The 24,529-nt window shown below is 37.4% G+C and overlaps 5 protein-coding genes across 7 annotated transcripts in view; 4 read left to right on the top strand and 1 right to left on the bottom strand.

Annotated features, from left to right (window-relative positions):
* Positions 1-24,529, top strand: part of LOC110373175 (myeloid leukemia factor) — a 238,890-nt gene that overhangs the window by 50,509 nt on the left and 163,852 nt on the right. The gene's annotated exons all lie outside the window — the stretch shown is intronic.
* LOC110373241 (uncharacterized) lies at positions 947-3,112 on the bottom strand. The gene is made up of 3 exons (XM_021330452.3): positions 2,647-3,112; positions 2,161-2,325; positions 947-1,285 (listed from the first exon to the last, which is right to left on the bottom strand). Exons 1-3 carry the CDS (start codon positions 2,711-2,713, stop codon positions 1,056-1,058), a joined length of 462 nt encoding a protein of 153 aa, XP_021186127.3. The 5' UTR covers positions 2,714-3,112; the 3' UTR covers positions 947-1,055.
* On the top strand, positions 10,558-14,816 carry LOC110373240 (uncharacterized). Its single transcript, XM_021330451.3, has 3 exons — positions 10,558-10,712; positions 13,203-13,408; positions 14,030-14,816. Exons 1-3 carry the CDS (start codon positions 10,658-10,660, stop codon positions 14,165-14,167), a joined length of 399 nt encoding a protein of 132 aa, XP_021186126.1. The 5' UTR covers positions 10,558-10,657; the 3' UTR covers positions 14,168-14,816.
* Positions 15,027-17,714, top strand: LOC110373218 (uncharacterized). The gene is made up of 3 exons (XM_064039184.1): positions 15,027-15,183; positions 16,248-16,468; positions 17,517-17,714. The coding sequence occupies exons 1-3, from the start codon at positions 15,132-15,134 to the stop codon at positions 17,667-17,669; spliced, it is 426 nt and encodes a 141-aa protein (XP_063895254.1). The 5' UTR covers positions 15,027-15,131; the 3' UTR covers positions 17,670-17,714.
* Mtsh (mitoshell) lies at positions 18,304-24,486 on the top strand. Of its 3 annotated transcripts, none has more exons than XM_049846058.2 (6): positions 18,304-18,632; positions 19,334-19,496; positions 19,718-19,823; positions 19,922-22,583; positions 22,671-22,814; positions 22,901-24,486. In XM_049846058.2, the coding sequence occupies exons 2-6, from the start codon at positions 19,349-19,351 to the stop codon at positions 23,138-23,140; spliced, it is 3,300 nt and encodes a 1,099-aa protein (XP_049702015.2). In that variant the 5' UTR covers positions 18,304-18,632; positions 19,334-19,348; the 3' UTR covers positions 23,141-24,486. The 3 variants fall into 3 exon arrangements, with proteins under 3 accessions (XP_049702015.2, XP_021186129.3, XP_021186128.3); XM_021330454.3 differs by having other exon boundaries at positions 19,982-22,583; positions 22,901-24,485; XM_021330453.3 differs by having other exon boundaries at positions 18,305-18,632; positions 19,892-22,583; positions 22,901-24,485.

Raw genomic sequence — 24,529 nt, 5'->3', positions numbered from 1 at the left:
ACTTTACGAAAGAGTTGAGATGCGGCAGAAGTCAGGATGGTGAGTAAAATTATGACGGTACTTTTCTGTGAATCTACGATGATTTTTCCCATTCTACACACCAGAGATGTTACAAAATTCTGACATTCCATGCCGTAAGTAAAGTCTAAGTTTCAGGGAATAAGCTCTACCTTTGCCGTATTCGAACTCATTATTCTATAGGAATGAATATACATATGCTAAATGCTGCAGCTACTTCCTCAAACAATTCCATTCATCCCTCATTGAATGCAAAGGTTGTCTGGAAGTGATAACGTATCTAACTTTATAGTAACCTTGGCCTTATGTTAGTAAATATACCTATGTCATTTGTGTGGAGACACCTGAAAACATAATGAGAAAACGAAAAAGAAATCAAGGGAAAGTTTAATATATCAATTTAATAAGATCATTTTCTTCTAGATCTACTTAAAAGAGGAAAAAGATTCTATGAAAATCAATACCGTAATTGAAGTAAAGTTTTCATACATAGACGGATTAGACGGACACATCACGGATTGCATATAGCACATGGAAAGTAATTAAACAAACAGATCATTAATGACATAGTTTATTTAATCTTAATAAGATATCTATCGTAAGTATCGCAGTTTACAAATGGAGATGATAACCTATAGCTTTTCATTGATCTTTGATCTTTTTATTTTCAGACATGATTAACATTTTGTTATCAATGTTGCATAAAACAATGCAAGTCGCTAAAAGAGATTTTGAAAATCCCCAAGCATGATGACAGAATTATACTTAAGCTATATTAGGTAGGTATACTTAGGTACTTTATTTTTTTATTATCCCTCACGAATACAGAATTGCTGATTCCGAAATCCAGTCTACTCCAGTCTTTTGGTTCAAAATCCAGCCCTTAATACGAAATTCCTTTACATAATGAATCTTAAGTATCGTTTAACATAAACACCGAGTTCTATAATTATTCAAACACTATCCCGCCATGTTTTGAACGCAGCGAGAAGAAATGGCAACAGTTGATAGAACTGTCAGTTTGACGTGTTCAGAATTCAAACAGTCCCCCGCCATGTTTTGAACGCAGCGAGAAAAGTGGCAACGGTTGCTAAAACCGTCAGTTTGACGTGTTCTAGCGTGGTTGCCGCGTTGCAGAGGTCCCCGAAGCATTGGCAGACAGTTTCCAAGTGGTCCATGTTGTCAGCTTTGTAGCAGGCTCGCTTGCTCTTCACCCAGCCACAGCCTCGGGTGATGCGGACCTCGGGAGTATGGTCTGGATGTAAGACTGGAAGGAGAAGCGGATGTTAATAACGAGACTATACCTTATGAAAGAGGGCATTAGTTGGTGTTTAGTCCCATGGAACGTGGATAACGAACTATTGAATACAGTTGATGCTGAGCGTCCTGAGGAGTTTGGCCAATTTGGGAATCGATCCTCCATCTCAAATCTATCAATAGCAACTACGAGACTACCGTAGCAAGACATAAATAAACTTCCAACTACCTACTCATTTTACATTTACATTTTACTCAGAAAATTGGTAAACAGGCCATGAAAATAGAAAAGCTTAAATAAAATTGGTTTTCTATCAGAATAGGACCGTCTCTACGCACTGATAATCACGCTATTATTTAATCATCACAACACTATGGGACATCATTCCGCTCTCGAAACTAGCAAATTATTGTCTATGGGAACTAGTCTATGGTTGTGCATTAGTTACACATATGTGTGTTTTATTTGCATATCCGTTTTCATTTATGCATTTGTTTCATGATAAGTATCTAAGCCTTGATATATGGAAAATTAAAGTACCTGTAAAGGTAAGTACTCGGCTTCTACAATAGGTAAAGGTAAACTATGCATTAAGGTTCATATAAATCCCGAAGTAAAAAGTTCTTTATGTAATATCACTACCTTAAAGGCATCTACACAACGAGTCCAACATCTTGCATCATCAACATCATACTGCGACTAATCTTTCAGTCAAGGTTTCATAGTAACGGCTGAACCGATTAAAATTAAATAGGAAGTTGATTAGACATATAGGTTTAGAGTATATGAAATACGTTAAACGTGGGAACCCACCAGTTTCAAATAAATCAAAGCATTTAAAGGTCCTATAATTCTCATTGTCAAACCAATAATAAGTCACTTACTAGTCTGCGTAATCTTCCTACAGAAAAACTCCTTCTTGTCGATGGTGTTGTCCAGCCTGTCCTTGCACTCGACCACCGGTATGATGGCGTGCATCTTCGGCACGTGCATCTCGAGGCATGCCGAGTTGTTGTGGCTGTTGCACTCGAAACATTTTATTGCTTCACCTGGAATTAAGCGTAGGATAAGATATTTGGGCCTTTTTAGAAGTCTCCTATAGAGAAATAACCATTTGGAATAACTACACTAGGCTATAGCTATTGATACGGTTAAAGGAATGAACACATTTCTTTATTAGACGTGGAATTTATGAATCATGAGGAACATTACAAGAAAATGTCAATCTTAGTAACTTTATCAAATGAAATGAACTAAATCTACTTCAGTATTTTGCATGCCTCAACGTAGGCATTGACGTATCATGGAGAACCAAATGTAGATTAACTAACTTGACTAGCATTAAATCATATAATGAAAGGTGTACTTACATGTGTTAGAAAACATTACAGGCAATAAAACACTTAAAACAATGTTGTAAATTCTTGCTGCAGCCATAATAATCTTAATTGAAAGCGCCTACAAAAATATTTATAGCAAACGTTCCGATCTACACTTTGTGCTAACAATTTAGTACGGCGCTTAGAGCGTATTTAATTAATTAACTTTTCGTTAATTTAATTATGATTAAGTATGGAAGAAATATATTTTATTTTAGTTATATTCGTTCTTCTTCTCCAAAGATCTCTTACACACTGTCTTCACATTCGTTAAACTTGAATTTATAAGTCGGACACCGATCGTGTCTGTTTGTCACACAAAGGGTACAAACTGGATAAGTTCGGATCTAATCCTCAACGTAGAAAGGTGTCCAGGGTTGCAAGGAAACATCAATAAAGATAACGGCTGGCTGTGGTGGTAAATTCTTGAATAAACTGATATTACACACGAGATTCTAGTTTCTTCAATAGAATCTAGTATCATCCTTGTAGATAGTTACAGCTATGAATATCGACTATATTTAAGAACAAAATATAAGTAAAATCTATATATATAAAAGAAAGTCTTTTTAGTTACACATGTTATAACTCAAGAATGGCTAAATCGTTTAAGCTAAAAATTATAAATTAGGAGAGGGACATAGGATAGTTTTTGTCACCATCCGGGACGCGGGTGAAACCGCGGGCAGAAGCTAGTTACAAATATGTTTTGGAGATTTGGAACTGAGATGAGTAACAAGAAGAAAGACCGTTTACAAGGAAGTATCAAGTAGCTTGCTCAATTTCTGCGGCATGAGTAACAGTGATGTTAAGTCTGAGTATGAGTCATGCTACTAAGTAGGCGTCAGTTGTGAAGATATATAATTTAGTAGGCATCCTTTTATCTTGCGTAGCTCCTTGAACATAATTTTAAGAGACACGATAAGCTAGCTGATTCCCGCTCCATCTGCCTCCCAAGGGTACTACTTCTCGCATCTGGATAAAAATTAAAATGAGTCGTTTCTCAAGCTATTCAATATCTGTGTAACAAACACATAAAAGGTTCAGTAGTTTTGCCGTGAAATTGGTAGAGACTGACAGAGACAGAGCTACATTCGCTTTTATAATATAAGTAAAGATTCTTAATTGTATAATTATGATCCAATCAAACTATAGTAGTGTATCTTTCAAAATGCATGTTGACTACTCATTAAATAGTGATAAGATCAAACTTAATTTCAGAGTACCTAAAGTACTCTCTTAGAAAAAAATTTGCTCTACCTAAATCCCATTGAATACAAAAGAATCAATGTTAAACAACGTAACCATCTAATTCTTCCCACCACATTCCATTCCATACCCAACACAACTAGGTCAGATCAATCACTTTTCTCAACACCGTCTAATCTGTTGAGCCTAGCTCACGTCACTTGCATTGTCACCCGTGCACCCGTGAGAGGGAAGTTCTTAGTTCAATGCATGTTGAATGCATATTCAATGCATCGCGATCGCCCGCATCCTCCATCCTTAGCTGTCGTTCTCAATACTAGATCACGAATAGACTGCATTGCCTATTGTTGTGGTATCAGATCGGTAGGCAAACTGTAGTTGAACGGAATAGATGAATCTTTGCCTCTTCTTAATGTTCTGTCGGTCTATGAAAAACAAAACTCAGTGAAACAATACTGTATGAATCGATGCTGACAATATTTTTATAGCGATCATCAGCCTTTTCTGAATTTTATTGGGGTCGGCTCTGGAATCGAATTTGATATCCTGGGCATAGTAGTGCTTAGCGACTATAAGATCAACGAGGTAATTAGTAAACTGTTGAAAACAGCTGTTTTATACGTTAAATCACCGTATGTATAACAATGTATAGCCATTTAATGAAATGAAACCTCAGTAGTCGTAGAGTAGGGCGGCTGATATATTGATGGCTACGAGTACCTACACTCCCTTATTAAAAGTAGGTACATACTTATGTAGTAGGAAGTAGATATAAAGAAATGGCTAAATTTTGAAAATGGCTGGTCTACTTTTACTAGAGTTGTCATGGACCTTTTTAGTACGCTGATCTCTTCTCTATTCTTACAAATAATCTTGATCAATACAGAAAGCTTCGTTATCTAAAACCGCCTTTGAAAATATCTTAACTTGAAAGTAGATCCCCATCACGAACCTACTTTCTGAAACTTTCAGACATGTGTTACGGTCCTCACGACTCTGGTACCTCTCTGTACCAACCACGGAGTTCTCTCTAAACCCCATACCTTGGTTCAAATAGCACATTGCTTACATAAGAGGCCGCGTCACTCGCCAAACTGAACTAATATTTATAGAATTTATGATTTATTCACTTTACTGGTTCATGGCGAATATGTGTAAGATGTTTATAGCTCGACGATATTACTCGTGTTTAGATTTTGCGGTCGAGTTTTGGCCTAGAAACTTTGTGAATGTGGGTGAATTTTGGTTAAAGCGGCGAATACAAATAAAATATAGGTACGCAGTAACTATTTTGCAAAGCAAAAAACTTAAGCCAGCTTTGACTCTGCCCACCAGATAGAAAAATTAATACTTAAATTTTTCTGATTGAATTTTTCAAATTGGTTCTTGACTTTGGCGCGTTCAAGCAAACAAACAAACACTTCAGTAGTATGGAGCTAAGCTAAGTATACCTAGAAGGTATAAGTTTTCAACATTGGTCCATGCGGTACCAGAAGCTTACAGAACTCAGCACGAGTAGGTACTTATTTACGAAATCAAATAAAAAGTTGACGAGCACGAAAATAGCTGTCAAACCCATAACCAATTGCTTAGTTCAATATTTACTAACAAGAAGCGCTTGATCTACTAATCAATATTTTACGGTAAAGAAAGATAATAAGCATACATACTATAGGCAAGTATATTTTAAATGCACTATATTGCAAGTAAGCTCTGCGTGACTATTTCACTTTCTCGCACCGTCGTGTTATTCAACAGGAATGAGGACCTAGATTAATATCTTTTCTTCAAATGGGTGTGGGAGAAAATTACTAGCTAGTCCATTTGTAAGTTTATTAACTGAAACTCCACGAATTAATTATTTAATTCAGTAAAGCCACAAGGAATGTTATGCTGAAGAGTTTGTTACGTTTCTTGAACGCCCTAATGTGATGAACTACTGATCCGATTTGAAAATATATTTCAGTGTTAGACAGCTCAATTATCAAGTTTTTTTTTTTCTATACAGGTTCGTCGAAAAGATCCCACGGCAGACGTTAGTTGGTAATATTACATAGTAAGCTTGACTCATTACGTTTTGTGGCCATCTATGCTGCATACATTACTCTGTTCTTAGCATAATAAGGTTTTCCAGGTCATTATGTCTGGGTTAGTGCCAAGTTGATAGCAATCGCGTGCCCTACTAAGAGCTATTTAAATACACCTTACTTGTAAAATGGGGGTTAGGAGAACCCCCGTGGGTGCATCGTCATTTGCCTACCCATTTTTCAAAACCTTGTCGGCATCCAGAGTACCTCCAGATTGGTTGTCAGTGTTGTCACGAAGAAAAAATTACTGCCAAAGAAATCCAGGACAATATATTAATTTCCGTGCCTCCCAAAACACGGAATTCCTTATAACATAGACATTGATGACACACATCCTTATCCTATCAATCCGTGCGGTTTACACCTGATGTAAGACTATCTCCTTCCCTAATAATCACCTAATAGTTCATAACATCTCAAAATATATTCAGGAATGCTAGCAAAACGTCGCGTGCGCTAATATACGTCGTAACAAATAAATGAGTTACGGATATGAGATAATACAAGCAGTTCCTAGCATTGTCCGTCATCTTGCTATCTTGTATCTCCCGTCAGTATCACTTATTACATAATAGGCTTTTACTTTGTTGTTTTCTAGGAATGTTCTGATTGTTTCCTCAAACTTTATTAGCTGATGACCGAGTTGTTTCATAGCTGCAATCACCAGTCTTTCTTCCTGCTGCAATCAGCAGGGCACAGGCCTCTTGTGGTACAGAGTTCAGAAGAAATGAGCTTTTCAGCACGCTGCGAATTGAAAATGTCACTTTTAAGTCCAGGTGTCTTGAAGATGATTTCCTCCATCTTTACTTAGACCACAATAGTGGGAAGAAGTTCTATGTGAGAAAAATATTCGTCACTCGTTCTCTAGACTCTAGCAAACCAAATATATTATGATGGATGAATTTTTCCCCAAGTAAAAATCATACCATAAGAACAGCAACAATCTAGGACCTTGTTACAGTTGTCACGCTTGGTAATTTTTTATTTCTTTGTTATGTTATTGCATAAACCATAACCATACTCAACCATATAGGTCTACACGGTTGCAGCATGACAGCACTATTTTCTCCGCTCACCCTCTCTGCTCACCTCATACCTACAGAAGTCGTGAACATACATCAGCTAGGTGAGGTGTTGTGTAACGTGTACGGGCGAGGTGATTGTGACGGCGGATGTGCGTCCGCGCAATTGTCTGCTCCCGCGCAGGTTACTGTGTGATACTGGACACCTACAGGACATACTCGTCATAGAATATTTTTATTTTGCTGTTTTTTTTTGGTAGGTTATCCAATTCGATCGCAAAATGTATTCGATAAAATCTTGAGATAAATACGATTTCCTTCTATGTCTACTTATTTTCCTGTTGTCATTGGGGTTAGGTCTTTTTGTGCTTTGCCAGAGAGATTTGATCTAGCTTACCTTCTTATTCATGCTCTTCCTCCATATACGTCAACCACATATGTACCTACTTTGGACACGACTGTTTATGTAACTAGTTTCCTGATTTTTTGCGGAAACGTTTGAAGAACTACCGCGGCCAAGACTCAAGGGTTTCAGAATCAATGAAAAAAAAGATGGTTTTCTCAGTAGAGATGTGACACTCCCGGTGCACCTACAGCAAGAGACTATTTTCATCCCAAAAAATCCACATCTCAAAAAAGGCTTCATGTTTAAAAATTTCTATACTAAATCGCAATCCGAGGAAGGTAATGCCAAATAACAAGGGCGTACAGTGAATATTTGTATGTCTCTATTGCGTGGTCATAAAGATGGCACCCGGGTGACCTTTTGTAGGTTAAGAGGGATGATTTGGCGAATATACGAGGTTGAACTTGGCTTATGACGTATGCACTTGTGTAACCATAAATATACGTCATAGGTATGTTTTACCTAATAGTATGTGATTTATTAGATATAGTAGGGGTACTTAACATCAGCTTCGCCATTTCGGTTGAAACATCCCTTAATGTTGAATGGTTTATCAAAAAGTATCAAAGCTTTTCTAATCCTATTTCAAGAGGCTTCTTTGCGACTTTGCACCAGCAACATTTGAATAATCTATCTACAAACATGCTTGTCTACCTATAGTTCAGCTTACTACTATAACTATACTACAGTTTTCAGTTCGCCACGTGTAGCAGTCAAATGGCAGCCACAAATTATGTTCACAAACCGTTTAATACGACCGAATCTCAACCACGAACTGCTTTTAACGTCTTGGGTAGAAAATAAACTTGTTATAGAGGTGTTTAATTCTCATATTTATAGCAGTATGGCTAAGTTTAGCTGTTGTTTACAGAGTGATTCGATATCGGCACACTGACACTCCTAAATTAGCATTTTGCTGAGCACTTCGCTAATTTGTGGTGTGGAGGACGTTTGGATGTCAAAAGGTAATGCGAAAATATCTAGACTTTTGTTACTTTTTTTTCATAATTTTCTTAGAATAGGTTATTCAATTTAATCCTTCCTTAATTTAGTGCATAAGATTGCATATATTGAGGTAGCTTTATTAGGATTCACAATATTTTGCTTAACTTCAGCAATTGTTTGTCAACAGTTCGCATTTATTTTATCGAAGGAAAGGTATTCCCGTAGGTCGTTATCACTCACTAGTTTTACGTCAGTAGGATTGTCTATCAACACCATACCACTGGTGTAGAGAGCCGTCTAAAAACAGCATGGATGGCCGTGAACCCCATGGTAGAAATACTGTGGATTATGGATACATTTGCATACATAGCTAAATGACGTAACTGACGTCATTTGCAAGTCTGAAAACTTGAAATATTGTAATAGCAAGATATCATCTGACTAGCCTTTTCAACTATGTTGGAGACGGCTTCAAATCTAACGGTTTGGAGAACCATAGGTACGTATAATTATTTTTGGGCTTTTAAAAAAGGTCCTGGTGGTAGTTGATAAACAGATCAACTATACAATTTTACAGGGATATATTTATTTATAATTCTTGCCGTTGGTTAATGTCTTTATTAACCATTATTCTGCCTTTAAAATCTTTGTCTTTGATACATTGAAAATAGATACCTAGTTCCAACTTGGAAACATTCTAAAATAACTAAAAAGTATTTTGTGCCCACTGAGTACATAATATGCAAAGTAATAGCAATAAAGTTAGTTAGCGGACATTTGACTAAAAGCCTTAGATACGAGATAAGCTAGAGGAATTAATTACATAGTGTTCTATTTTCGTTGGCACTTAATTTACGATTCCAGTCGCTTTTATGTATTGTGTGTAAAGCAATAACTAACTTCATTTTCATACAAATTATTTTATATTTAATAAAGAAAATCACCCTTAAAATGTCTGTTATGTTAGTATGCAGTTTTTATTATAGGTGCTAAGTTTTAAACTTGCCTCGCTCAAAGCCTGGATCCAGCTTCAATTCTATGTAAATTAATAGATTTCTCAGAACTTTGGTATAGTTTTATATGACCGATAATTACCTATATAATCAAAGTAAAAAAATTCCTCATACTTCCAAAATTGTCTTAAACTTTTTACAAATATCCACTATGTCGTGTGCGTGTGCGCAGGATACGATGTTCGCTAAGTGAGCACGGCGCAGGAGCACTAATGGTCGAGCCGGATCGCTAAATGTCATCTATTGTCATACCGCATGTCCAACGTCTTAAATTTATGTCTTACTTTTCTTTTCAGAGGTAATTTTTTTTTAACAAAAATGGATGTGACTCCTTTACATGTTTTCTTGCACCTATGTTAAAACTGAATTTCGTGTATTAGCAAATTTTATTCGTTTGCCTAACAAAAAGTATAATCATCCATGTCGAAACGATAGGGAGGAATTTTTTGAAGCTTTTTAGTACTTAGTTTTAATTTTTGAAAAAATATCGTCTGTAATGTGGCTTCGTTAACTCTTAAATCATCAGAACAAGATCCCCCTTTAACTTAATAATTAAAAGCATCTTTTATTATATGTTACATAAAAGCAGAGGTCCTAGTCTTCCAACACCTTTTTCAACTATTATGACCTATCTTACCTACAATACGTGTCAGTTATCAAAAGATTACTCTACATTCCATCTATTGACGCTCCCGGCCTCGTTTTCATTGTTAACCCATACAATGAACTGGTTTAGATGATGAATGACTAAATGACTCCAACGTGACATATCATAAGTGGTCATACACTCGTCTATCGTAACACAAGAAGATAAACGCTCAAAGGACCAAAAATAGTCCCTAAGGACCAAAAAATACAGAAGCACACTTTAAGCTTGTAAAATGTGCTGAAAAAAGTTTTCTAACCCCTGAAAACTGCCTAGAAACAAGCGATCGAATGCCTTACATAAGACCCACATATTAGGTTATCAACAACAAACTGGAGCTAATCACGCGATCTCTCTGCACTGCCGTACATCAAATAGCCAGCCTTAAAGGACCATTTCCACACTTCATACAAAGAAACCAGTAAAAACTCGTTGTTAAACCAAATTTTCATCTCTTACGAACGGTAATCTGTTCTAAACGAGGGATTGTCGATACCCAACGATATATAGCAGTCAATTTGTTAAGGTATTAGAGCAATTGAATAAGCGGTGCACATTTATAGTAGATATAGGTTCTCTAACGTAGTGTGAATAGTCAGTGGGTCGGCGATCGCTAACGTGTGCGGTGCGCAGCGACCAGAACCGGCGGTTACCTGTTACCAACTTAATATAAAATGGCGCTCGTTTTAATTTGCTTTTTGGCGGTAATATGCAGTTTGCTACAACAAGGTTTGTGCTTTATTGAATTAAGCCACCATTCATCTGTGTTCATGTAACGTGATCATTTTCAGTTTCCGGAAAATTGAGCAAATTTTCTAAGCTTTAAAAGCTCTCGTGTTAACTTGCTTTTAAACTTCAGCTTCTTAAGACAGTGATATTTTCTGAATATACTAGTCCTTATTGTCTGATTTCTTAGCTCTATAGTCAATTAATTTAAATATAAGACGTCTAATAATATAGAATGGCTGATTAAACGCAAACTATATTTACGGTAGACGTTGAAGTGAATGAGATAAGATTATTATTTAGTGCTGCCTTATTTTTGGTCTAAAGACCTTGGTACTCCTCAGTTTGCCCAACCATTTGATAGATATTGCAAACTTTCCTGTCAAGAAAGTTGCTTTGAACACTTTGAAGCTAAAAATTCATAGGGATAGATAATATCAACTTTTTGCTGAAGCTTTAATTTTCCACACTTAAGAACTACACTGATCATTATGCGAAAAGTGCATTAGTGAAGGTTACAGTATTTCCTGGCAATATAAAACCTAGAAGTAGTTTTCATTCAAATGTTACACTCATTTATTTCTCGAATCATCGTGCATAATTATCCATCTAATATACATTGTACTTGCAGCGTATCCTGCTTATGTTGTCAAGCTAATCATTTCAGGAATTGTCTACTCTGCTAGTTGACTAGCAAACTAGTCGGAATTTTTTTTATCGTAGTGCATAACATACAATTATGTCCTTGTAGAAGTAGTGCCACATAGAAAATTTTAAAAAGCCCTTTGCATGCATATCCTTATAATTCACATGAAAAGATTGGTTGGTCAGAAACCAGAAAGTCTGACTGCCAGTCTTGCCTAAGGCGCATCGGGCCCAGACTTGAGGAGGTCCATGTCCATGGAGGTCCGACTGGAAGCCTACCCCATCATAAGTATTAACTACAAATACAGATACAGTAGAGTAGCCCTAGGCTACTTCAAACTTACCACAAAAATGTTCAGAATAAGTTACTGTGCACTCTAAGTATATTTTCTTCCCCTAAATTCCAGAAAGTATTCTTTTACTAGGCAAATGAAAATAGCGGTTTAATTCCATAAATCGATAGAAAAAGTAGGACAACGGGAAACATGGGTGCGTATGATCTGCGGGAGGTATATTAACTAATTGTAGACATGTTATTGTGTTATAAAACACTATTTCCTGATAATAATGTGTCACGTGTCGTATGCATATAAAAAATTATGACATGTTTATATTATAGCTGAAGCATTTCTTTATTTGAACGCGCTTATCTGAGGAACTGGACCGACATTCTTTCAGTTTTAGGGAGTTCACTTTTTAAGTTCGACGAAGGCTATAGGCATTTTTTTTATCCGGGTTCGTGCAGGGTAGTTCTCACAAACTGCCAGTAGAAGCTGGTATCAATATAAATATGTGGATCTTTTTCAGTAATTTCTTTGCTCATACTCAAATCAGTATAGTTTTCTAGATTAACGTAATTTGTGTTAGGTACTGCTTAAACTAGCTTCACAAATGGACAACTTCAGAACTTGATAAGAGCCGGTTTGTGTCATCATAAAACGAATTTTTGCAAAATAGAATCTTATTTTCATCAATCTAATCGTTATTGCGCCTAAATCTAGTGCGTAGTACCTAATCAATGCAAACTACGCCCAATGTAATTTGTCAGGCATCCATACAGTACCTCTAACTTATCATTCACAACATCCTTTATTATCATTGAATGAAACTTGAATGATAATACCGAGGTGCGTGGGTACAAATTGTACTCTTACGGGCATGTATTCAACTTACCAATTGTTCATTTCCTTGTGCCTCTCATGATAGGAGTGGTACACGTCTTTTCAATGTCTGAAAGTCACCCAACAAGAGGAACTTCTCATTAACTCAGTCTTTAGATAATAAACTGTCATGTAAAAATGTATTATCCAATTTTTCAATGTAACAAACGTACTTCTTACAACTTCTAAATATAATTTATTGCATGTATATGAAGAATCGAATCAAAATTGTAGGCAGGCCTTTTCTACCAAGAATCTACATGAAACTATCATGACTATTTATTGATGTAGCTGTAAAGAGTTTGATCGCTTTTCTCATCATTTTCATTCCGAAGGTCAGACAGGCGCCCGTAGAGAACACGCATGGCAAGCCAGAAAGCGACCTCAAAGTCAGTTCTTACAACATTACATTCTTTAGTACATAGTTTTTTCGTTTAACAAGTCATCTACATATTTTCATGCTTTATTCAGCATATACCTAGTTGAAATCCGAAATGAAAACTTCCACCTTTTTGAAAAGTGAGCTAAAAACCGCCAAATATGGTTTTGGGAATTAGAAGTTCCTTATCAATTCTGGTAGAACTATTAGTTTATCTCACATTTGAATATAAGGAGACATTAATAAGAAAACACGAGCTTATAAAAACTATAACTTTAACTCAAATCCTTATCCGTCTTCTTCCCCCAGGTTTAGCAATCACATGTTACCAATGCAACAGCCACAACGACTCGAGATGTCTGATGACGAAGCTGCCAGACTCCCTGAGACTGCCGTGCGGGCCCAAGGACACCATGTGCAGGAAGATCTCCCAGGTGGTGGAGTTCGAGATGAACGGCATGCCTCCAGATAGCAGGGTCATCAGGGGATGTGGATGGGATGATACCAGTTACAAGGTAATGATCGTTACATGATATCCAGATTACTTGAATGAAAGCCTATTGCTGTTATCCCAATATGGGGCCCAAATGAGACTCGCCAAAGTAGCAGAGATTCCTAAAAAAAGAAAAGTCCTGTAAAGCTTAGTATTTATTTACATCAGGCTAAAATCTGGATTATTCGAAAAAGTCATAAGAAATCCATACTTCTCTTACATTTTCATGCTCCAAAGGCAATTAGTGCGGTTGAAAGATTTACAACTAGCCCAGAGCTCTAAATATGCCAAACCTTCGCAGACCTAATTAACGTAAGTTCATTACCTACAAATAACGTGTAGTAGGCACATACATAATGTACACGTCATTTTATTCCGTTTGTAGACCTCTAACAACATGCAAACTGATATGTACATACTCTAAGTAATATGCAAACTAGATTATCAATGGACCGCTAATTTTTAAGCTATTGAGAAGTAGATGCTACAAATATTTTTTGTGAGATGATCCACGCCGATTTTCTTAGTAAACAGTGTACCTCTACTCAAAAGATTACCTAAATGAAAGGCGCATTGAGAACTATGTGACAGAACCTAAACATGTATCCCATACTCATACTAATTTATAACTCATCTTCCCCAGGGTCGCTGCTACCAACGCTCAGGTTTCGGAGGCAGACAAGAAGTATGCTCATGCCTGGAAGACGGCTGCAATTCCGCCTCCATTCCCGTGGGCGCCACCGCCCTCATGCTCATCACCTTCGCCCTGCTGAGGTTTTAGTTGACGTGCCTTCGCCAACTGAACATTAGCACCACAATATAGGCCCACTAAGACATATCATGAAGAGCAGAAGTAAGATCATCACAACTAGATTTCTGAAAAGCTTGTCTTAAACACCCACTGCCAATTATTAATTTGTAAAACAAAAATGTCAACAAAGTAGACAATGATGATAGAGCACATCTGCTGCAAAATGTTAGAAATGAAATACTCGTATGTACCAAAGAAACTGTTGTTGTTTCGTAAACTATTGAGGCTTACTATTTTGAGAGCGCTAATATAGTTGGCGAAATCAATGATTTGATAGATTTAGATGTTAAAATAGATATAGCAAGTAAAGTACATTGTATAGGTGTTTGTAATTTATTTGTATGAATACGTGTTGCTATAGGTGAATATGTGTGAAGACAACACGTTAATGAATTTAACAAATCTATGTAAATAGACGATAATCACAACTGATTCACACTTGGAAGCATAAGAAATGATTTGAACTTTATATACAGAGGAATAGAGTTCATATTAAATACTTGCAATGTAGATAGCATTAATGAAGTTACCAAAGCCGCAACCATTGTACATTTTGTTTAGCGATGCTTCATTGTTGTGTTTGTAATTTGCGAATGTATTTATTAAAAGTTTTTCATGATCTTGATTTTTATTGCCGACTCCTTTTTCTACATCATCGACTGGATCAAAATCATGATCCTTAATCTGTACATCTACAATAGTGAGATCAACAGATTGATCACATCAATTGGCTGGCTTTATTTTCGTAATCTAGTATGACCTAATAAAATCACCTAACAATCTGAATTGGCGGGTTCCGTTGTTGGGTTCAATGAGCCACATCCTGTAACGTAAAGCGAGTTGCACTGGTTCCAACCTTGTGGGCTGGAGACTCCCTCTCGATGTCAGAAGTGGCGTGTACCTGATAGGAAGCTGTGGTTACTAAGCAGGCAACATGGCGAGCTATTACATCGGCTTTATACTTCTCTGTGGACTTTTTCATTACGGTCAGTTTTATGTGTTTTATATTTATTACTTCCTGCTCATTATTTAATTCTATACAGTATTGGAGAGTAGTTTGGACCTCTTTCGTTTGTAGATTATTTTCTTGCTTTGGTTATAGTTATAACTTTTTTCTGTGTTGGTCAAATGGTTTGTTAAGTGTGGCAACATAGAATTCAATAGTGACTACCAGTGTTTCTATGTCAAAAATAGATTTGATGGGTCTTTGCAAGGTTACAGTGGTTAAGGTCATTGTACTATTTTTCAACGAAAGGAACAGTTTTTTATTGGGAAGAAGTTATCAGTAAAGTCATTATAAAATTGCGGTTTTATTCTTTTGGTAGAAAGTAGTTTAGAAATCATATTTTTTGCTAACTGCATCATTTTGCACTTAGCAAATGCACTATTGAATGATTGCTATCAACAGATCCGATGCTTACTGGTGCTGACATAACTAACTTACATAGAAAACATCACTATAATGAATGGAAAATTTGTTCTTTTCGCAAATTCTCCGGTCACCCAGCGTCCAACCACAAATTGGTTTACCATTACGTTACAATTGTAGCAATTTTATTACGAGCTCGATCGCAAGTGGTTTATTTTTAAATTACTCTGTTTACATTAGGCAAGCTTCCTCGAATATCTAGGGCGTCTACTAAATAAGAGTCTACATCCTGTTTTATTGGTTTAATTTGTTTATGGATCAATGCTAGCTATAGGTGGTTGGTGTGAAAGGGCACTCATAAAGATTGACTACTAAATGTAGAGGAATGGTATTGATATATGGTATGGCTATGAGTATGTACATATATTTTATTCAATGAAGGGAACTTATATTTTAGTGAAAGAGTAAAGAGGTAGAATGTCGTCTCGATTTACTCTCTTGACTCAATTATACCTAAGAGCTCATAATGGTCCTAATACTTCTGTCAATGCAGTATGGAGGGCGACCACGATTTGAATTGAATTTAGCGAATTCTGTAAATTCATTTCTTCTCTATTCCATCAATCGACTAACTAAACATTTAGGTAAAATTACAAAAGGCCCTTTCCCCAAAAATTCCAGGGTCAACAATAATGTGTTACGAATGCAACAGCGCGATAAACTCCCAGTGCCTAGAAGCCAAGTTGCCTGACAACCTAAAGAGGAACTGCTCTGACCACGACCGAGGAGTCACGCACACGCTGTGCCGCAAGATAGTGCAGCATGTGGAGTATGGCGTCAACGGGAGGCTGCCTGAGAGCAGGGTTATACGAAGCTGTGGCTGGGACGAGTCCAAATTCAAGGTGGGTCTCGGTTTTTGATCTTCAAACTCCCAGTGCTTAGAAGCCAAGTTGCCTGATAACCTGAAGAGGAACTGCTCTGACCACGACCGAGGAGTCACGCACACGCTGTGCCGCAAGATCGTGCAGCATGTGGAGTATGGCATCAACGGGAGACTGCCGGAGAGCAGGGTTATACGAAGCTGTGGATGGGACGAGTCCAAATTTAAGGTGGGTCTCAGCTTTTGAGGTTCAAACTCCCAGTGCCTAGAAGCCAAGTTGCCTGACAATCTGAAGAGTAACTGCTCCGACCACGACCGAGGAGTCACGCACACACTGTGCCGCAAGATCGTGCAGCATGTGGAGTATGGTGTCAACGGGAGACTGCCGGAGAGCAGGGTCATACGAAGCTGTGGATGGGATGAGTCCAAGTTTAAGGTTGGCCTGGGTTTTTGATCCTGACTTCTTTCCAAAAGTATGTACTTTCTAAGTATGTCTTAGACACCAATGACTGTGTTTCGGATGGCACGTTAAACTGTAGGTCCCGGCTGTCATTGAACATCCTTGGCAGTAGTTACGGGTAGTCAGAAACCAGTAAGTCTGACACCAGTCTAACCTGAAGGGGTATTGGGTTGCCTGGGTAACTGGGTTGAGGGGGTCAGAAAGTGCAGTCGCTCCTTGTCAATCACTAGTACTCAGCTACATCCCGTTAGACTGGAAGCCGACTCCAACATAGTTGGGAAATGGGCTCGGAGTATAAGGATGGACTTCTTTCCAAAAGTCTCGAGCTATCAAGTGTATAGAAGAGTTGAAATGGTATTGTCCACTATTGCCTGGCTTTGTAACCTGAGTTTAAAATTAGATTACAGCATCTTATGAGAAGTTTAGGTTAATGCAGTTTCGTTTCAACAGCTATGGCCCATGTGTGTCAGTTTACCATTTAAATATTCATCTTATAATATAATGAAGTCATGCCCCACTTACACAAAGATTTACCCAATATAAATAAAGGGAGAATTTCCTTTTCCTCCTTTCATATCAGTTTGATTCTTTTCTTTAATATGTTTTCCAGGGTCAATGCTACCACCGTGCCGGCTACGGCGGTAGGCAGGAAGTATGCTCCTGCAGTACAGACCTCTGCAATGCTGCTTCAGAGACTTTAGCCACTACCGCCCTTCTCATCTCTACTGCCTTCATGATTACTGGAAGAATCGTCTGTCAATGATATATAAATAGGTTTTATTCAAATTAAATGAATGCGTTACAAAGTTTCTATGTCATCATTTGTTATGATCATCAAGATTTTTGCGATAAACCAATTAAAAATTAGACTGATGATAAATTCTTGCAGTAATATTCAGGGAGTTATAAAACACAGAATATTTAAAAATATTTGTTTTGCTACTTACCTATTAGAATTGTTTAGGATTTGCAAATCTTCTTCTCGAATTAGAATTATCGATTACATGTTTGTTAAATACTAGTATTGCGATTGCAATATTAGTATGTAGGCATCAGCTTAGCACCCTGGTGTTTTCTTTCAAGCAAAAAAGTAGCAAATAGCGTGTCTCACTAGGCTTCTGGAGTATGACCATAAGCATAATATTAGCGTAAGCAACCTACATGCACAATATAAATTACATACAGATATAAATGTAGATAGTTTTGTTTGTCAGCGTAACAGTGAAGTAATTAGCAACAGTTGCACAAGGATCACATAATTTTAATTAGTGCGCAATTACATAAACCACGGATTATGCTTGCACCTCCTTGTAACAGAAAGAAACCTTTCAACCTCCACGGAGTTTGTATGCACACATTTGGCCACTATTTCCCGCCTCTGAAAAGCAAAAATGGAAAACGTCAAGAAACAAATGAACAAAATCATATGGTTGGTTTCAATTATTTGGCAAGTCATACATTATCCAACTCACATCGAAGGTAGTGAATAAAATATCATGATTATAAATGTTCTATACTGAGAAATCTAGAAAATAAGCAATAGTTGTAAACCTGGAATCATCCAAATCGTGTTAAATCATATTGGTTAATACGTAAGAATAAAAAATAATTGTTGTAAAACATAGACACGAATACTTTGACAATCGCAAATAGGTATTATTTATTGTAATATGTATTGAGAGTATTGAAGATCCTCCTGGGGAAGGACACGGGTGCAAACTAATCGGTGAGTCCAATAAAAATATTTTTTGAAATATTTCTTAAGTAATTTCTCGTTAACGATGGTGTAGACGTAAGATTTATCGCGACTGCAAAGTAGTATAGTATTTTCCGAAAATCCATGGTTTTAAGCAGAAATAAGTGCAAAAATACGCAATTTTTCTACAAATGTCTCATTTGATGATGTCCGACAACGGACACCTACTAGATCGAGACGAGATTATGCTCATTACGTCATACTCGATTGGGATTTTTTACGTCTAGTCAAGTTTCATTTTGAAAAAAAACCTAAAACTTTTTCAATGCAAATATATCAATGGCAGACCAAGATATGGGTTTGGTAATGGCAAGTTCTAACAGTTTCAATCCACATTCATTTCTAGGATCGACGACAAAGGAACATCAAGTCCCTGGTTGGTGTTCTTTTAACTGTCAAGGACTCTGCGGATTTTTATTATCACCTTATTATCATCTTTTCAGAGTCCATCATGCTTGAAGTTATTCTTTGTTTATGTTATGTTTAATTTCTCCTTTTGTAACCATCACACTTAAACATTTTTGCAACTTTAAAAATCCCTAATGTGTGTCGTCGCCTAATATTCTTTTAATATCATACTTAATAATATTCAACCAAACTTTGATCAAAATTCACCACTTTGATTCTTAATGATATAAGTAAATGATTTTACAATAAAATGTAAATTTTAGACATTTGCAAGCCCAATGCAAGAGTATGGTGGGGGCGTGTCGAGCAAGTCGGGGGAGTATCGGGACGGCGGGCCCGATGGAGCGCGCGAGCGGGGCCTGCCCCACCAGGCCGATGGCTTCCAGCCCCAGCATCAATATGCCGTGATGCAGCAAAAGAACTATGGTACGTACATCCAGAGGCACATACACATAGCTTTCAGGACGAAATTAATTTATTCTGTTTGTTTTATCACCTCAGAGCACTTGACGAAAATGACTTGCGTTGGAACATATTTCGGTTTGAAGTAACTATGAACTTTATTCGTGCTGCAAAATCAACTCAACTGTTCAGCCAATAAGTTAAAAGTGGATGGTAATTTACACTTCTTACTTCAATGTTTCCAGGATGTTCCAGCAAAGATTTGTCCGACCAAAACATGGCGACTTACTGCCGCGTGGCGACTGGGATTTACGAAGCCACCGCGTCCAGCCAACAGTACCAGAACCCAAGGTATAAGCGTCCAGTACAAGCATTTTAGTTCACATGAAATACACATTGAACCCTGCAATTATTTCCAGATATAACAATCCATCGGCCCCGACTTTTAGTTCACCGCCTAATTCCCCTCTCGTTGGCCTTGTTTTTGATCCATCTTCACCCAACTACAGCGGCCCTGGAATGATAGGAGACAGAACCGTCAGCGCTGATAGACGATCCCAAAGCTCGTGGTCCATCTCCAATCAAGAACCGATCGGCACGGGAGCGAAGAAGAAAATAGTGAAAAGTCAAGATAAACGCAACGCATATAGTGCTGACCCTCGATATCATGAGAGATACAAGGACAACAGCACCGAAGTAGACCGTCAACGTAAGGACAGGAACTTGACTTCGGAATCTACTTCTAGCCTCGACTTCTTTGTCGAAGGAGAGAGAATGGTGTCGGAATTGTGCAACATACCCGACTCGCGGACTGATTCCAACAATCAAAAGCAAAATCAAAATCAGAAACCAACCAATCAGGACGAAGACAAGAATAAACCTTCCGTTTCCTCGGAAGTATTGCTTACGGCACTTGACAAGATTGTTATACATGATCAAATACCCAATCAAATCGTTCAACTGGCTGTGGAGGCTTGCACTGATGCTGAAAATATTGCAATCGCTCACCATAACCGACCTTGTTTTAAGAATATACACTCAATTTGTGCTAAAACTAGATCCAACGTACAAAAGCCCGATAGTGCAGTTGCTAATCTGCATTCACAAGGCATACCATGGGTAATTAAAAACTTTATTTTCTCTTTTGTAAGAATTTTAGATGGCTGGAAGGGTGTTAAAGAGCTGCTAAGTGAGAAACACGACACGTTTTCAAGAATCGAAAATAAATATTACAGTCCTAATATAAGAGAATGCTTTGTACAATGGCAGGCGGTGACCAAAGAAATGTTGACTCATATTTATAAAACATTTAAATGCCTTGATCACGGCTTTACTATGGAACAGAAAAGTTTTACTCATAATTATTACGCCACCAATTCGGCTGCGCCGAGGAATCAAAATCAGAACAAATTTCAGCCATCCAAACCGCACTCCAGCACTCCGCGGCCTGTCAATGCTTCTCCGCAGCCATTCAACGCAGTACAACCTCCTTGGGTACAGAACCAGAGTCAAGCAGCTTCTCAGAGCTTTAATGAAGGTCCATGGCCAGCACGATCAGGAGTGGCGTACAAAAAGTATCCTGTAGTACCGCCACCAAATTCGCATAATTTCTACCCTTTAAGCGACCAAACTGATATGGACAGCTACCAGAAAGCGCAATACAAATGTGATCCTTGCAGCGTCCGTGAAGCGAAGCCGCGCCAATCGTGGACGATCACTAATGTTCCAGATTTTCGCGCTCTTGAAGGTATGTGTCACGCGGAACAGCGGGAATTATATACCCAATTGAAACATAAGATGGATGCGGAGCTCGGCAAAGCTCCTGGACAACCGCTTTTGGGAAATATGCCCTGCGATTTATTGCAACGCAGAGACATGGAACTGAAAGCAAAAATGATACCTTTAAGTCACGTGGAAAAAACATTGATACCGAGCATGGCGGCAGCAGCCGAGATGAGAGGCTGCTACGTACAGAAAAACAATAGTTGTGGCGATACAAAAGAAGAGGCCGATTTTTTTGCGGCATGGGGTCAGATGGTCCAAAAAGAACCTAGCGATTTTATAACTCATCACACTCACAACATTCAAATCCCATCAAATGTTGTGACGATTTCAAACAATATCTCTGGCCCCGTACAATTCATCGATCCAGAAAATGATGAGTTTCACGAAATGTCAAAAGTTTATATGAAGCCCGGTAGCTACAAGGTGCCTATAAAGCCTGCGGATCCAATATCCCCCTTTGTACAAGGTGCCGCTCAAGACGTAGTATACGATAGCACTATTGGTGATGATATAGCTCTAAAAATGAAAGTGCCGTTTCCACCAGTTACACTAGCACCGCAACCGAAGTACAATCTTGAATCATGGCCCTGCTTGATGTCCAGACGCACAGATGATATCTTTGGAGAAGATCAAAAGATGTTACCCCGTCATGGCATTCCCTGCTTAGACATAAGAGCAGCAGATTCCCTAGACCTTTTAAGTTCAATGACATCGGATCGTGCTTGGGAAGCGGCTAAACAGTCCGCACCAAAACTAATGGATTTCATTCATGAAGGATCCAAATCTGACACAGCCCGATTATATGACGCGTTGGGTCTAAGTGCTACAGATGAATTCTCTGAAGACTTGAAGCAAGTCAAACTCAGCATGGAGCACAGTGACGCGTGGTCCACCGGGCTGACTAACCATTTCATGTCTAAAGATCTTACGAGTGTATGGAATCAACAAACAGTCAAAAATGATTATATTCTTACAAAGAATCAAGACCAATCGATTTTTACTGAAGACGCAACTAAGTTGCTTGATTCTGACTCGAAATCTGTTGAACCAGACGATCCGTTAGAAGTTCCTGATTGTAGGAACGACGAAGAGAAAAAGGAAAATACTCGTTGTCCTAACTTTGATCAATCTGGCAACTATGTGCGTGATGAGAATCAGAAAAAATCTGGTGGCAAACCAAAGGTTGCCGTGTCAGGAATGTGGTATCACCCTAAAAAGAAGAAGCCTTTGCCTGCTAACACAGTAAAGAAGTTTGAGACAATACTTTCCAATCTATCTCAAATCAATGAAGCTGCTTTTATTCAACACGACATGGACATAAAAGTGGTGAGCGCTTAATTTATGTAAAAGTTCATGATTTATTATTTTGCGTCTAATGTTAAACTCCCATAAACATTATTTATTTATTTTCAGGCTCCTAGATTCTATGAAGTAGTAAAATATCCAATGTGTCTCCATGATATATCGACTAAACTTAAGAACTCTTCCTACACTGAATACGATCAAGTCGTTCAAGATTTTAGACGAATTTTCAACAATGTGCGACTTTACCTAAAGGTAACGTGAATTAACTTGTAATTGTATAACTGTGCATAAAAAATAACAAAGCATTGTAATAATTAATCGATTCCACAATTTTTCAGAGTTACCCAGATCCGACAATGAAGAAGAACGTCAACAAAATTGCAAATGACTTCGAGAAAATGTTGAACGAAGAGTTTCAAGCTAAATGGGAAGCGAAGTCAAAGTCCCAGGACGTGGTCGAACCTCAAGACAACGCTAACAAGAAGGATGAGAATGCTGCCGATACCAACAGCACTGAAACCAAGACCGAGGACAATAAAAAAAGCGAACCTAAAACGAGTGGAGATGATAAAAAGTGAAACGGCAAAATGTAAAATCAATGTTTTGGAGAGGCTCTGATAAAAATCTTCCTGTTTCTAGGAACACTTTCGCCACTTAAATTTTTCGAGTATTATTTTTTTGTTTAAACTTTTTTTTTATTTATATATTTATTTGCTTCAACGACGAGGTCGTCCTCAGTAGTACTCACGTAAAATATACGATCATTTGTTTAGTACGATTCTGAAACCGGTCGATACTATGAATAGGTTTAAAATAAGCAACCTCTAGTCAAATAGAAAATTATTTTTTAAACAAATGTCAGTGACGTTATCAGAACTTATAATACATAAGATTATCAATTTAATATGTAAGTGCTTGCCAGTTTTTTCGAATGGACTTTATTAGCTTCCAAACGGGGCAAAACTTGATTTGTTCTCTATTGTTTCTCTCTTCTTCTTTCCTTGCACGATTAGTTTGTAATTTCGTTTTGTATATTTCGATTTTCTTATTTCTTCCAATGATTCCTTATATAATAATAATCCGTATTGATTTTATGTGCAGAAAAACAAATTTATGTTTTGATGCGACGTCAGTTGTAATTTAGTTTGTTTGTCCCACGATGCCCAGACACACGAGCACTAATGTCCATAGCTGCAACCAACACGTCGAATAGATATTAGTTCTTTTTTATATCTCTATCTGTGATGTATGTTTAGGTAAAAGTTGATAATTTGAATCGTTTTTCACGCTTAATTACTAGTTGTACGATTCTCTTGAACATGTAAATAGAAAGGAGTAGATGTATAAAAAATTGAACTTAAAAGTTTAAGTTGTCTTGGAAACCCTGCGCCATGCCATTAATGAATAATTGTACATTAATTTTTACAAAAAAATGCGTTAAATTATTTCAGAAAAACATGTGTATCGAGTGGTGAGAAGTTCGATACGCCAATAAATAATAATTAATGAATGAAACGTACGTTATTTGAAAAGTAAGAATAGGACTTCTTACTTGTCGAGTACTACATCCAAAACATTGTACTGTCTTTATATGTATGTACGTGCAACAACATTTTTTATCTAATTTGTTTCGTTTGGTGTTCCACATTGGTATTTAAATATTTTTTTAAATAATTTTTGAGTCCATTTTACCTGCCATAGAAATAAGTGAATTGCTTACGACGTCAACGTTGGCTGGTTATGTTTCGGCGACTAGAACAGGTGGTTGATTGAGATTAAATTCAAAATTTCAAATTTGACGACGTTCGAGTTAATTTTAAGTATTCATTAAGTTGTGATTTTATTATTTAACTTATTTACCTAAAATTATGGCAAGGAACTCCTATGATAATAAAAGAGTTATTTTTTTATTTGCCTGTTTATATTTTTCATGCCTTCCATCAAAGCTTCACACAATTATTGATGTC

Source organism: Helicoverpa armigera, chromosome 18, assembly GCF_030705265.1.
Source record: "Helicoverpa armigera isolate CAAS_96S chromosome 18, ASM3070526v1, whole genome shotgun sequence".
NCBI classification, from domain to species: Eukaryota; Metazoa; Arthropoda; class Insecta; order Lepidoptera; family Noctuidae; genus Helicoverpa; species Helicoverpa armigera.
Note: the sequence above shows the minus strand (reverse complement) of the source record. Positions and strands in the feature narration are given on the sequence as shown.

What these genes read in the sequence shown, in the direction of transcription:
- LOC110373241 (XM_021330452.3), bottom strand. Translation starts at nt 2,713, where the DNA reads ATGGCTGCAGCAAGAATTTACAACATTGTTTTAAGTGTTTTATTGCCT. An exon ending in TGTAATGTTTTCTAACACAT is followed by an intron (nt 2,326 to 2,646) that starts GTAAGTACACCT and finishes GCTTAATTCCAG; the next exon opens with GTGAAGCAATAAAATGTTTC. An exon ending in TAGGAAGATTACGCAGACTA is followed by an intron (nt 1,286 to 2,160) that starts GTAAGTGACTTA and finishes TTCTCCTTCCAG; the next exon opens with TCTTACATCCAGACCATACT.
- LOC110373240 (XM_021330451.3), top strand. Translation starts at nt 10,658, where the DNA reads ATGGCGCTCGTTTTAATTTGCTTTTTGGCGGTAATATGCAGTTTGCTA. An exon ending in ATGCAGTTTGCTACAACAAG is followed by an intron (nt 10,713 to 13,202) that starts GTTTGTGCTTTA and finishes TTCTTCCCCCAG; the next exon opens with GTTTAGCAATCACATGTTAC. An exon ending in GGGATGATACCAGTTACAAG is followed by an intron (nt 13,409 to 14,029) that starts GTAATGATCGTT and finishes CATCTTCCCCAG; the next exon opens with GGTCGCTGCTACCAACGCTC.
- LOC110373218 (XM_064039184.1), top strand. Translation starts at nt 15,132, where the DNA reads ATGGCGAGCTATTACATCGGCTTTATACTTCTCTGTGGACTTTTTCAT. An exon ending in CTGTGGACTTTTTCATTACG is followed by an intron (nt 15,184 to 16,247) that starts GTCAGTTTTATG and finishes CAAAAATTCCAG; the next exon opens with GGTCAACAATAATGTGTTAC. An exon ending in GGGACGAGTCCAAATTCAAG is followed by an intron (nt 16,469 to 17,516) that starts GTGGGTCTCGGT and finishes TATGTTTTCCAG; the next exon opens with GGTCAATGCTACCACCGTGC.
- Mtsh (XM_021330453.3), top strand. Translation starts at nt 19,349, where the DNA reads ATGCAAGAGTATGGTGGGGGCGTGTCGAGCAAGTCGGGGGAGTATCGG. An exon ending in CAACAGTACCAGAACCCAAG is followed by an intron (nt 19,824 to 19,891) that starts GTATAAGCGTCC and finishes AATTATTTCCAG; the next exon opens with ATATAACAATCCATCGGCCC. An exon ending in ATGTGCGACTTTACCTAAAG is followed by an intron (nt 22,815 to 22,900) that starts GTAACGTGAATT and finishes ACAATTTTTCAG; the next exon opens with AGTTACCCAGATCCGACAAT.